This window comes from Sinohyriopsis cumingii, chromosome 7 (genome assembly GCF_028554795.1).
Source record: "Sinohyriopsis cumingii isolate HCF-2022 chromosome 7, ASM2855479v2, whole genome shotgun sequence".
NCBI classification, from domain to species: domain Eukaryota; kingdom Metazoa; phylum Mollusca; class Bivalvia; order Unionida; family Unionidae; genus Sinohyriopsis; species Sinohyriopsis cumingii.
The window spans coordinates 91,367,304-91,382,360 of NC_142967.1; the positions used below are offsets into that span (position 1 = coordinate 91,367,304).

At 34.9% G+C, this 15,057-nt stretch overlaps 1 protein-coding gene across 1 annotated transcript in view; it reads right to left on the minus strand.

Annotated features, from left to right (window-relative positions):
* LOC149795699 (nucleolar protein 16-like) overlaps nt 1-14,495 on the minus strand; it is a 91,317-nt gene extending 76,822 nt beyond the window's left edge. The window contains exons 1-3 of the mRNA XM_089965583.1: nt 14,306-14,495; nt 8,956-9,064; nt 7,618-7,705 (exon numbers count right to left, since the gene is read on the minus strand). Of these exons, the coding sequence (XP_089821709.1) occupies nt 7,618-7,705; nt 8,956-9,064; nt 14,306-14,403 (295 nt within the window). The 5' untranslated portion in view covers nt 14,404-14,495. The remainder of the gene's footprint in view (nt 1-7,617; nt 7,706-8,955; nt 9,065-14,305) is intronic.
* Between the last annotated feature and the right edge of the window lie 562 nt (nt 14,496-15,057).

Consider the following 15,057-nt stretch of genomic DNA (forward strand, 5'->3'; position numbering starts at 1 on the left):
TGAGCTGGCATAGACAAACAAAACAAATAGATTTCAGTGGTGACCAACCCCCAAAGTCACAATATCAGACAAGTACAAAATAATTACTAACACAAAACTCCAAAATTAATAATTATACTGTTTGTTATTCAAGCAAATAAAATATGGCATGTTTGATGAGAAACGAACATTTTCTTATTCTTACCCCTCTTTAAGTCATACAAGATAAAAAGTTTGAAAATTTTAACCAAATTTCATTTTGTGTTGAGATGGGGGGGGGGGGGGGAGACTGATGTCACAATTTAGACTGGTTCCATGTCAAATACATGTGAAATTCTTATAGGATGATCCCTGCTTATAGGACACGCCTTTTGTCCATGTATGATCAATGATCGATATGCTGAATAGCTAATGGCTACATTTAGGTAAAATGGCATGAAACCAGTCTTACTAATTACAAGTTAATCTTACTCTGATGTGGCTTCAAAGAAACTGATGTTCTACTGAATGTGTATGTGAGCACAAGATTTGTTCACCAAATCAACAATGCACAAGTTGGTTTTAACAGTATTTAAATTAGTTTAGATTTGTGGTTTAGATTTTTTAAACGTAGCTTTAACAATTTTCCAGTCATATCGCTACAATGTCTGCAATGTGGCAGTTACACATTAACCCCTGGCAATGAGTTAACGTGGCAGGAGGCATCAGTCTACTGCCGAGCTCTGTAGCATCAAGGTCATGTATGATACACTAAAGTGGGTGGTAGTATAGAAAGGGGTGGTAGTATAGAAAGGTACAAAGATGTAGTTCTACAATGATACCAAATAATCTGGAAGTTCTAGTTGCACTACAAAATACAGAGGGCAAAACTTCATTTTTTGGACTCTATTTTTTCCACCCAAAATTCGCCTGTGGCCAGAATCCGATTTTGTGTCCGGACTTTAGGCTTTTTGGTCTCAATCTAAAGCAGACCAGTATGAACTGCAAAGAGACAGATGAACTTTTGCAAAAAGTAGGATAAGATGGGCATTTGGAATAAAGAGTGGTCTCAATACTAAAATTATGGGTCCATTAAACAAACAAACAAAAAAACAACAAAGAACTCCAACTTTTACCCTTCTGCTAATGTGTGAGCCAAACAGCCAATAAAAAACGATGTTTCTAACACAACTAGGCATTTGGTTATTGGAAAAATACCTGGAAGTTGATGTATTAGGATGTATTCAAAATAGCTTTCAAAATGTGTTTCCTACTCGAATTTCAGGCAAAAAGGACAAAAACCTTCCAGGGGTTAATGTGTTAAAGTGATGTCTAGCACTGGGGTATCATCCATGTAGCATGATGTCCCACACAGTCACATTATCCTGACACCAGGCCAACCAATTCTAACACTAACCTCTTGATGCTGAGTGCCTAGCGAGGCAGCTGTTAGTACCATTTTTAGAAGTCTTTGGTATGACTCAGCAGGGATTTGAACCAATGACCTCCCACATCAGGGGCAGACGCTCTAACCACTAGGACACTGGAGCAGTCGTTTAAATTAGTAACAATGCATATAATAAATCATGAAAGTAATCAAAGCTTTCTCACAATACTCTCAAATCATTCAAATCACATAATAATGACTGTTTCTTCAGTATATGTAATTTAAGCTATGCACTTAAGTACATTGTATTAGCTGACACTTTCTGAGAAAGTACAAAAAGTACTAACAACTCATAAAAACAGAATTGGCAAAATCTGTTACAATTTTTTGAGAAAATGACATCAATACTAACAAAATGCAAATATTTTATGAAAAGGAAAGCACAAGTGAAGACAACTAAGAGAACTTTAACTTGGAATTAATATTTAACATTTAATGTGGAGCCAATCTCGACTATGATGAATGATGCTGATAAACCAGGTGGCAGATCCACAAATATGAAAACTTGGGAAACCTGAATGAGAGAAGCAGCTCTCATCTTCAAATAAAGTGGAATCAGATACATTCAAAAGATATTTGTCTAAGACTGATGGAAATCAAAATCCTTTCCTGTGAAATGTAAATACTACCTTGCAGCCATGAGCCTTCACAAATTTAACCCACATTTAACTGTTAAGAATTACCTGTTATGCAAAAAAAAAAAGACAAGACAAGACTACATGCTGGTGAGAAATCTCTTGAAATTTAGTCTGAAAAATGATGACTTCAAAGTGTCCAATGTTAAATAGCATTCACTGATGCAAAAAAATGTGATATTTTAAACAACATACCAAAAGTTGGAAAAAAATGCATTTCCAAAAAAAAATACAACAAAGTTGTTTTAAATCTTTTAAAAACATCAAATTGGAGAAAGAGAAAGACGAGATGAATTGTTTGCCCATTAACTGCATACATGCCAACCCCTGGCAAGGAAAAAGTGTAATCCAAGTGGACAAAAAGAGTAATCTGAGCAGAAAAAGAGTAATCCACATATAAACATGATAAAAATTCAACGAACATATGTACAAAAAGATTTATTTATCCATCTAGACTTTTAACATCAATTACTGCTTCAAGTTTTTGTATATAACACTTTGAGCTTTAAAAAAGCAACCGACTCTCATAATGCATTTCAAAACACTTTGTACCAGCTGAGACTATGAATGATTTGCACACCAGTAGAGCACTAAGTGCTGGGTTACAGAGCCTGGATCTGAATTCACTTTTATTTTTGTTAACAATACTGAACAATCTCTCACAGTCAGCATTAGAATGGTAAAAAACCAATATTCCTTTTATAACCTGACAAAGAAGAGGAAATTTATATCTTAGTTATTGGGTCTTTTATCTGGGAAATAAGATGAAAAAAATCAACTTTGTCTGCATGAAGTACATTGTCAGGATACTTCATGAGTTCTTCTAATTTATCAGCAGCCCTTCCTGCAGCATGGTTCATCATATGAGAGATAACATAATACATGTATATACAATGACGGAGACATTTTTCAAATATAGAATGCAACTTCTTTATGAATTCAAGTCATCACTGATGCAGTTTCAGTTGAAAACTCCCAAACAGTATTGCCAAATTATGTTCTTTCAAAGTATTATCAAGCAAATAAAAATAAAAATGTTTTCTTCTGTGGAATCTACTGTTAATTCTGGTATTGAAAGAAGAGCACTCTGACTTTGCCCTTTTCGTTGTCAAAATCTCTTACACAGACTGGGTACAACTTTTTTCATAATCACTACTCCTGTTTGTAGCAATACTAAATGGCCCAATTTTCATGGCTTGTGCAATTTTAAGTGAAGTATCTTTTGCTAAACACCTAACAATATTAGATAATTCTGTTTTTGCACATGCATATTTTCTGCAATTTTGGAATCAGAAAACATCCGTTTGAACAAAGGGCCAATGCAGTCTTCTACCGCAGGGATGGTCCTGGCTTTTAAAAAGCTGTCGCCAAAAAAATCGCCAACCTCAATATTTTGTCGCCAATTTTCAAAAAGTGTTGCCAGAACAAGTAGTGTACATTTTTTCAAGTGTTAATTTAGTCTATTAATCTAATTACAACAAGCATTAACAAAATGTTACAAAGTGTTACATGAAGATCCGTCGCGATTTTAGGGCTGCCCACTTGTTGAGTGTAGTTTTAAAGTCTAATTTTTCACATCTGTACATGCTGATTCTCATTAAATTCTCGAGAGATGAGATGCAAAGTTTATTTCTGATGTCAGTTTTTATGAGGTTCATCTTACTGAATCCATGTTCACAGTCTACAGTGCTGACAGGTGACACCAGTAGTCTGTCAGCAGCACCCCCGCCCCATGGCTAGCTTCACAAAGCTTGTAGTGAATTGCTTCCTAAATCCCAAGAATGATCACTTAATGCTGTATGAATTTTCTTGACAAGCAAAATAGGATCTCCATTCCCACGAATGAAACTTACACGAGTCAACACCTGGCAATATTGGACCGTATATATAAGCATAAATTCACACCATTTTTAGGGATTCTTTCACTCCTGTATTTTGTGAAATAAATAATTATTATTAATTATGCAAAACTGTTTTTTGTGTGCTACTTCTTGTTGCGGAGTTTGAGTCTCTGCAGCGGTAACACGGATTGATGGCAAAAGGAAAAGATCAATGAGTAAAATGCTGTACTGGCGACAGATATAATTGTGATTGAGATTTTTTCCATTTGCTTTGTATTTATACACAGTAGTCGGTACTTCAAAGGTTATCAGTTTTCTATGAAGGTTCAGCAAAACTATTGTATTGGTATATGTAAAAAAAAAACAACAGAAAAACCCCAGAAGGATTAGCCATTCAATTAATTGTATCTGTTCTATTTGCGTCTTCAGAAGTTGGTCAGTTGTAGGTATAGTTCGGTAGCATGATTGACTGTATCACAGCATACAGTACTCAGCCCAGATGTCAGCATAAGCAGATTATGATGTAACAATGCACTGTAAAGATGGTGTTGTCAATACGAACAAAGGATTGTTTGTGTAACAGACTGATTCCAATGCATTGCTTAGTCAAGTTTGTGGCTTCCTTTCGTTCTCCCTTTTAATTTATCCAGTCCAAATCTATGATTGTATGTACAAATTAAATAACCAAAAAGTCTGTCGCCAAAAAAATTGCCAGATGGGATATTTTTGTCGCCAATAAGGAAACAAAATCGCAATTTGCGACACTGGCAAAGCCCAGGATGATCCCTGTACCGCTAGGGGTAGTCCGTGTTCTGTTAAGGACTCGGTAGATAATGCCTCTGCATTCATAAAATTCGTGACCACAGTTTAGTTCTGCTGTAAAAAAAAGAAATTACCTTAGTACACTTTTCCCTTGATAATTCGTGCACAATGGGGTCCAAAAACATAGACCACACTATAAGCGAGGTGCAAGTTATAGAGGGACCTCCAAAAATTGGAAAAAATATCGCTTTGAGAGCGAGATAACCATCTGGGAGGGTTAAGCGGCATTAGGGAAATGGGCTGTTTATTGACTGAATCCTCATTTTACAATCACATCAATAATAATTTTTAATAACGCGCTTTTTCTAATGAAGTCGTTTGTTATTCTGTTTAAATAACATTTATTTTCAAAATGTCCAACATATGAAAGATCATTCCAACTGGTTTCAACAACTATCGTGTGTAAACAAAAAAATCTGTGTATTATGTGACTGCTTTTTGTTTTCTTGATGAGACTGGTTCCTGTAGTGGTGTTTAATATTATCCTACCAAATCGGGAGTCCACAGAGCAAGAAGTACACTGTTGATACACCACCAAAAAAGATTCCTTTTTTCAAAAACATGCAACATTTATTTCGTGAGAAAGCTGTCTACGTCGAAACTCACTTTTTATATTATTCAATTAGTACAACGTTAATGTCGTGATTTCATTGGAAGGAATAATGAAACTTCTTTTCATCCTGGAGGATATCTCTAAGTGCCAGTTCAAGAATTCTCTGAAAGTCGCTTGCCCATAATGGTCTGTCTCTGTGAAATCCAGCCCTTTATTTTACAAAATATTCATTTCACTTGGCTGCATTGTTATCTTTGATCACAGTTATGGAAGAGTTGGTTAATTTACGGTAGTTTTTGTTATGTACACAATAACATTTATAAGTGTTCAACTGATCAAATGAAGTGAGTTCACCTGACATACGACCGGGGCCGCTAGATTATAAGTTGGTTGGATTTTTGTCCCATTTAACTTTTCTTTTGTTCCACCTACTTTAATTGATTCAAAAGTCATAATTAACATGATAATACAATGGAGGCCAGCTTTTAATTCAGTGTAACAATACAGCAAATACTTACAAGTCAGTTGTTAAAACATGGTCGGCACCTAATTAGGTTCACAGAGAAACGCTCGCGGACATAGCTGTTGAGGTAGGTTGACGCATGTTACGTTTAATTTCAAGAGGATGCATTGCATTTATGGTGATTACACTTAAAAGGAACTAAAAGACAGAACTAGAACACAAATTTCAATTGATAAAAAAATTGTTTAATTTGCATTTATTTATTAAAGTACTGACTCCACTCTGCGTAAGTGACATTTTCATTGATCAAAAATTTTCCTTACATATTGTTAATTGCGGTGCACTAGGAATGTTGTTTGGAAAGAAAATGTAAAAACTGTATGACCTATTTTTAAATTTGATATTTCATAGTGTTGACTAAAATTTCCACTTCCTATCAATCGTTTTCAACGATAAAACAAGCAATACATCAAAGTTTCTGTTACCAATTTTGATCGCGATTTTCTTCAAGTTCAACAAATAAGGATCAATTTTTGGAGTATTTTCTGGTATAAAAAATGGGATCCACACCTGACCCCACGTTATAAGCAAGTTCCTGCATCATGGCATAAAAACAGTTGTGCTGAAAAGTGGCTCCAAATTTTTAAATTTGGTGAATTTCATGGCGCAAAGAAAAATAATCTTTCAAGAGTGATCTCATTAAACACACACACACACACACTGAAATTACTCTGCATATTGCAGGTGAAGTTTTAACATGACACTTAAACTGACTTTTTCCTCCAATTTCACACACAGGTTGTCATCTTTAAGCCCAAGTAATTCCAGTGTAGAGAAAATATTGCACTGTACTACTGTACCTATCAAGTGTTTTTCTTCATCACATTATGTTACGGAGCTGCTTTGATGAATTATCGATGTTTTAGTATGGTATCGAGGTAATGAAGGGTCTATTCTAAAACCAAGAATTTAGGACGGAAATTCCCTGCTCCATTTTAAATTGAGCATGAATCATGCAAGTGTACATTGCAGCAAAGACCTTGTTAATGTGTGAAATATGTATGTCTTGTTTGGCAACTGCATCATATCATGACGTCAAAATGGAATGACATGTACTTTTATTTCATTAAAAATGGAATGAAAACACTGGATAAGCAGTGCTAGCCTCTCTGCAAAGCCAAGTGACCTCTTTGATTTTGAACTAGTTTAAGATAAACACAACAAATGGTCAGCACTTAGCATGTGACACTGATTTAGAGCTCTATTTTATGGCAGTAGATAATCACGCTGACTTACCTAATTTACAACTGAAAGCAGATGAATTGTCAGAGAATGATTGCTGTGAATCAAAATTGTATATCTCCAGCTGTCTGATTTTTTCTTCATATTGTCAAAACTCACTTGTCTGAGAAAGCTACTTTGAACGTTTCAAGGTCCCAATAAATTTTTTTCACTTTTCTCATGGGATATAGAATGTAAAGGAGCAAGTAAGAGTTGGTAAGAATTTTACTTTTTCTCTTGGGGTATGGGATTTACTCAGCTAAAAGCAGGTAAGAATAATTAAGAATTTTACTTTTCTGTTGGGGTATGGAATTTGCTCAGGCAAGAGCATGTAAGAATTAATAAGAATTTTTCTTGATAGGTACAGCTTCATTTACCTGCCAGAGTTTAGATGCACTAGAAATGTGCTCATGGAGCATGCATGTCAATGCAAAGCATCTGAAAAATGATTAAATGTAAAACTTTGCTGGACACAGCTGGACAGACAATGGTAAAACTATATGCACCTACCAGATTTGTAAAGCACACAAATTACAATTGTAAAAATCAGATGCTGGTTTGATGTTAGATATTCTTAGTTACTATTTTAAGGGATGGAAAGGTGGGTCTAATCTTACCCTGTGCAACATAGATTTTCTTGGGTTTTGGGGATTTCTTGGTTTGGTCATTATCTTCTACCTTCATGCTCTTGGGACCAATCAGTTCCTAAATTGAACAGAAAATATGTTACAGTTATTTTTGCAATTACTAACATTCTATGATGTTAGAAATAATCAAATAGTAAGGAAAAATGCACTGGAAAGTCTCAGAAAGAAATAAGCTCTAATCTGAATCATTTAACTGTATACAAACTAGAGCAAAAGCTTACATTAGTAAGGCAATGGTCAAGATGCTTTTATAAACTTTAATAGGAAACTAAAATGTCTAACTTAAACACTTTTCTGAAATAAGCAGAGTAGTTACATTCTCTTATGGACTGTCTGATTTTTAGTCTCACTTATATTTCACAGGTTGAGTAATTTGCAAAATAAAATCTGGAGTACAAAGAAATGTCAAGCCAAAATCTTATTTTTACCTGCATGCAAACGTACATGCAAAACCACAATGACACTATTAACACATTAACCCCTGGAGGTTTTTGTCGTTTTTGCCTGAAATTCGAGTAGGAAACACATTTTGAAAGCTAATTCTAAATGCATCCAAAAACACCAAATCCCAGGTGATCTTTCAATAACATACTGCCTAGTTGTGTTAGAAACATCGTTTTTCATTGGCTATTTGGCTTGTACATGAGCAGACGGGTAAAAGTTGGAGTTTTTTTCCTTGTTTTTCCTGTTAAACGGACCCATTATTTTTGTATCCAGACCACTCTTTATTCCAAATGCCCATCTTATCCTATTTTTTGCAAAGGTTCATCTGTCTGTTTGCAGTTCATACTGGTTTGCCTTAGATCTGAGACCAAAAGGTCTAAAATCCGGACACAAAATCGGGTAAAATAAATTGAGGTTTTTCCCTCTGTATTTTGTAGTGCAAATAGAAATTCCAGATTATTTGGTATCATTGTAGAGTTATATCTGTCTGCCTTTCTATAATACCACCCACTTTAGTATATCATACATGACCTTGATGCTATAGAGCTCGGCAGTAGGCTACTACCTCCTGTCACTTTAACTCATCGCTAGGGGTTAATGTGTTAACTACAGGTACCTATTTGCACATCTTCCAGATACCATATATACTTGCTTATAAGTCAAACAGAAGCAACAAAGAATTATGATCCGTCTTAGCACACTGTGCCAGCAGATCAGGGTCTATATTGTTTGTTCTGCAGATTACTCCATAACAAATGGCACAGACCCAGATCTGCATGCACATTTCTAAGTCTGTGCAGGTTGGCATTAGACTCGTCTTATAAAGGATTATACACAGGACATCAAGGTTCTTGAGGCCATTACCTTTGTGCGTGCAATTTTAAGAGTCTTGTTGGGATCTGCAGACAGGCCCATGTCAGCCATATTTTGCAAAACTGTCTTATTGTTGTCCCATGCTTGCTTTATTTCTGGACTGAAAACATGAAAAAATAATTCACAAAGTAGTACGAGTACATTTTGCATTAACATGTACTATTACTGCAAATCAACATTTTAATCATAGTTTATTGCTGAACTATTACTATACGTGCATGATTTGATCAAGACTGGATCTAGCCACTATGGAATTCAAAAGATAACAGCATTTTTTGTTATGCTGCTGAAAATGTATCAATATTACATGCAATGCAATAGCTGTACTTCAGCAGTGTCGTACCTAGTATCCCACCTTAAGCAGCCAAGATCATGATCCATTAACCCCATCTATACCTTGGCAGATCAATCGGATAATTCAGTGCTTCAGGTCTTTGAATTTCATTGGATGCAGCAGCAAGCCAATGCATCCAATCAAAATCTAGTTCTTCAAATCTGAACACTTCCTAAATGATCAATACAAGAGGAGCACACAACTGGAATGGACTGATAAATAAGCCATATTCCACTGCCAGGCTGTGTTTGTACATTTTGTCTGAGTTATATGTACTTTACTTTTTAAATTAGTAATTCATTGATTAAATGACAAATTTATGAATCTGCATACATTTTATCCCTTTTTTTTAATAATAATAAATCTACATCACTGCAGATGTGCCTCCAGCCTCAAAAATACATTACTCTAGTGGTCATCATTGCAAGTCAGTAGACAACACCAAAACTTGGTATGTTTTGAATTGCTAAATATCTTCTTTACAAGAGATATGAATTAACATCATAGTTTTTATCACAAGTAATGACTTTGTCCATTGTTAGTGGAAGCAAAGACATGGATGATGATCAATAATGAAAAGCATCAGGCACATTTTCAATGTTTTCCAGACAAAAAAAGCCGTCCATGTTTTGCTAACTGACTCCCAGAAGTATTTGCAATGATAGTATTCAATAATGGTGAAAATAATTATCAAAAATATTGGATGATTTATCCAAAGCATGACAAACATATTCATAATTAAGATTCAATAGGTATTGTCAGTTGGTATTATATATGGTGTTCACAAAATAAAAGGCAAGTGTTTCAATGATCAGGCAAGGATTAAAAATACGAGCGATTAAAATTTTGATGACTTGTGCCCATCAAAGAGGTGTTAAAGCATATACATTTTAATAACAAAAATCATTAGACACAATCAATTAACAGGTGTCTTAATCCTTGTCTGCTAAGATGTAACCTATGTGGCTTCACCTAATCCCATTAAAATCACTTGAACTTTAATGCTTGCACACTATTTGAATGATATTTACTATGTTTATGTTTGCATGTTAGCAATACTGTACCTTCAAGCTGAAAATTCTCTATCTTTACTATAAACACATTTTGTAAGTGTATGAATTTATCTTAACCAGGTCTCGTTAGGATTATAAAACTAGGAATCCAGGACTCCTATTTTGATAAAAATAAGAGTCCTACCAGCCTGAAATGGCTAAATGTCCTGATGTGAGAAACCAGTGGTTGTCACTCAGTTTAATTTTCCATATTCTTTATACCACTGACATAAAGTTCTTGTTTGTCCATTAGAGTAAGATAAAACAAATCTGCATCCAAATATGGATGATTAAGCATTTCCAAGACCTATGTTAATCATGTGAAGTGTAATCATATTTCAGAGTGTGTGTTAAGATGGACAGTTATTATGCAATGTATTTTGGCTTCAAAAAAAGCACAGCATGATCTTTATACTGTAATTCCAATAGGTAACAAAAAAATATATAATTAAGTACCACTTAAAATTTCATTTTGTTACTTTCTAATACTTCATTAGAAAATGGCAGTCAAAAACATTTGGAAATTATTTATTATTTATTATTAATGATATCAACAATAAATCATTTCTAATGTTGCTATAGGAAAACAATTCAAACATACAAATGAAAGTCAGATAATCTTAATAGAAAACTGAAAGAACATAAACTTCTCAAAATATTTATTCAGAATACAACAGAAATCTTTAAATGTAACAGCAACTTGAAGAAAACCAGATTCATTAAGCAGAGAGCACATGTCACTGTGGTAGTCATGTGATATCAACAAAACCATTGCTGACATGTGCTCTGTACTTGATGAATCTGGTTTTCTACACCTTGCTGTGATACCAACAGGTTTCTGTTTGTTGTTTTCAGAATAAATATGTAGAGAATTAAGTGTGCATTATATTTATTTACAAACATTATGTAACTTTTATTTAATATTTTAAAACTCTATGTACAATTTTGGAAATTTCTTTATTGTCCATATTGTTGTTGTTGTGGGGTTTAACTCATTTGACCCCGATCCTGTCTGTAGGCGTGATCCGGTTTCTGCATTTATTGGCTGATACCGCCTGTAGTCGTGGATTGTTTACTGCATTCAGTGGCCAATCCCGTCTCAAGGCGTGATGAATGTTTGTTAGATACATCTCGACTGATTAGAAATGGGGGTTTTCCAAGAAGTAAACAACTATTAAACCAATCAAAAATGATTTTACTTTCGTTTGTGGAAATCTGAATTGTTCAGAAGCCAAGGGTTAGTGTTTGAGAGCAGTTTCACTACACATGTTCTGTTCATGAAAAATCATAAATGATGGCGGACGTAAGAGTGATTTTTTATGAGAGCAAAAATGAGTAGTTTCTCGGGTTTGATCTAAAAAATATTGAGCAAGCTGAGGAAAGATATGTCCAGCAGTTGGATAATCTGCAAGATTTAGATTCGGACATAGAAGTTTCTGAGACTGAATCGTCAGAAGAGTTATTGTGGATAAATGTTGCACATAAATTTGTAAATAGTGTATAAATAAGTTGTGAAAGCCTTGGGCAAATAGGAAAAAAAATACTTCACTGTGTAGACAAATTCATTTGAAATAAATGGTGAAAATTTTGTGCATTTTAATTTGATATAAGAAGAGAAATTTTGGTAAGAGTGAATGCATGTGAATGATGTTTTCAAAAAGCTTCACACAGGTAAAAACTCTGGGGCACAAGCAGCAGAGTTAATGATAACAGTGCTGGGGCCGACTGAGTTAATGCCATTTTTCTGCACACGATAGACTATACATGGCAGCCAGCATAAATGGTGGAGGAAGAATCTGGGAAAACCCCAGAAAGAACCACCGACCCACAAGAAACAACTGGAAAGCTTTCTTTAAGTACCTACATTGTCCGAGCCTGAGACTCGAACCCATGCAGACAAAGTTGAGACGGCAGTGACCACACGGCCACTCAGGGCCCCATTATCAATATCACATGACTATTGGACATGTAGGTTGCAAGATTTGTGTAGTCATATGGCTAGGGATGCAAACAGCAAGACTCAGGTCAAATTTTATCAAAACCATAGTTTCATCTCATCTGCCACCTCACAATTTCTGAGAAAATAAATCATATTCCTTTCAATTTAATGCAGGTATATCTCGATGAAAGGTCTTCAATTTTGCCTGACTGGCTAATAAGCGGTTACTCTATGCCGACCTCAAATGGTGTCTGTGAATTCCAACTTTTTAACAGGCAAAGGACGCTGACCTATTCCTACAATGTAAGACACATCACCTAATATTTTTGTTCTGGTGGAGTGATGGGTCTTACTGCCTAACTAACGGTGCTGTGAAGCATGTTTTTATGTCTAATAACAGTGTAACAAAAGTCAAATTTTCAGGAATATCACACACAACTGCAACCAATATCAATGCTTTTCTACAAAGTAAAGTTATATTTTTGTCAGACTTTACTTATCCTGATATCTTTTCTCTAATAAATTCAAGTCATTGGCCTACATTTCAGTTGGCTGAAAAGTGATGAAAGCCAGGAATACTGAAATCGGGTTAAGTTGAAATATTATTGTTTAATGAATATATTATGCTTATTGAAACTGTAAGCAACATTTCGTTTCATTCAAGAAACATATCCCCCACATCAACGTACTTAAACATACTTCAGCATACCTCAACTACTGTCACATTGCAACAAATTCAAATGTATATCAATGGAACATATAGTCCTACCTTTATGTTCAGGTGGGTGGGTGATGGGTCTTACAGCCTAATCAACGCCAATGTGTAGCATGTTTTAATATCGACCAACAGTGTGACGAAAGTCACATTTTAAGGAACATCACACACAACTGGCAACCAAAATAACGTCTTCTATAAAGTTATAATGTTTTTACCAGACTTTACTTACCCTGATGTCTTTTCTCTAATAAATTCAAATTCTCACAAAAGAAATGGGCCCGTTTTCAAGTTTTGTTGACCTACATTTCAGTTGGCTGGAAAGCGATGAAAGCCAGGAATACCGAAATTGGGTTACGGTAAAATATTATCCTTTAACGAAACGAAAAAATAAATATTGTGCCTATGGAACTGTAAGCAACATTTCGTTTCGTTCAAGAAACATATCCCCCACATGACCCTACTCAAACATACTTTAGCATACCTCAACTAGTCACGATGCAACATATTCAAATGTATGTCAACGGAACATGAAAATGTTCCAACATCGGAACAGGCTACACAAGGCTGTTACCTGGATAGTAAGACATAGCACTAAAACAAAAACGACATGTGCTATGTCTTATATTGTAGGACTATGGAACATGAAAATTCATTCATTTGCTAGTGTCATATTTCCATTCCGCCAGGATAAAGACAGCAAAGTAAGTATATTAATTACGCATAAATTAGTGGAAGAGCGTCGATATAGGCTGCCAAGTGTGCGAGGTATTCCTGAAACTCTGACTACTCATTCCGATGTCAAATGAAATCGGAACACACTATACAAGGCCGTTATTTGGGAAGTAAGACAAAGCACTAAAACAAAAACGTGCTATGTCTTACATTGCTGGACTAGACGCTGACCCTACTGCCAAACATAAATATGCAAACATAAAATATGGGTCAGTGGAAATTCGGATTAGCCAAGTGTGTGGGATATTCCTGAAAACTGTATCTGTCTTTCCGATGTTTGGCGACTTTGGAATACGTTACACAACGCCGTTATTTAGGCAATAAGACGGTGACCTAAAAAAAAAAACATAAAAATACTGGGGGGGGGGGTAGTAAAATGTAGATTATAAAATAAAAAGCGGTGACTATAATATTTGAACTATTTCAATAGACTAGATTTTTGTTAAATAGTTAGTTTTCTTAATATAAGCAATGTTAGGTTACAAAATAACGGATTTCGCTGCCATTATAGCATCCCAATGCGAATGGCATTTTTGAGAATTTTAAGTCTACTTAACGATACTTACCACTTGATAGCTGGGAGCTTCTTAGACTTTTTCCAAAGCTTTTTCCTGTCAACATTGTAGCGAAACTTCATCTTCCTATTCTTTATATGTTTTCCCATATTTTACATATATATGAAAGTTAATTACGAAGTTGAAACAAATTATTGTGTAAATCTTTTCCAATTTAACAACCACGTGCTTCTAATATTAGCAAAAGCTAGTTTTATTATACTTGAGACATATATTCGTAAATAGGCAGTTGTTTACTTTGTCTTTCTATGACATAATAATTGCTAGCATTATTGGACAAACCAATTTTGTTTAATTTAGTAATTATCAAAGAAAATCTATAACTCTGTAGAGTAAAACGGAAAAATCTTTTCTACGAAACTAAGGCTTATAAAGTGTATTACCACAACTACGGGGACTGGTTTCCTGACAAAATATATAATAAAATCCGAATGTAGCAAGATTCTGGCCAAAATCGAGGATAAGCTCTCGTTTCCTGGACCAATTTGATTAAAATCGTATCTCCACTGTCCTAACAACGGAGATCTGCTTTTAATGAGAATGGTTACTGAGCAATGTGTGCAATCAAAATCTGCAAATTAAGATGCAAGGTATCATGAGTAGTTGAGGTTACTGGTGTTTTAAAAGGGTTTCGTCAGGGTTCAATCCTCGGACCATTACTCTTTAACGTTTTTATCAATTATAAATTCAATTTTATTATTATTAGAGCTCTTTATTTAACTGCCGTCGGTAACACGGTCATT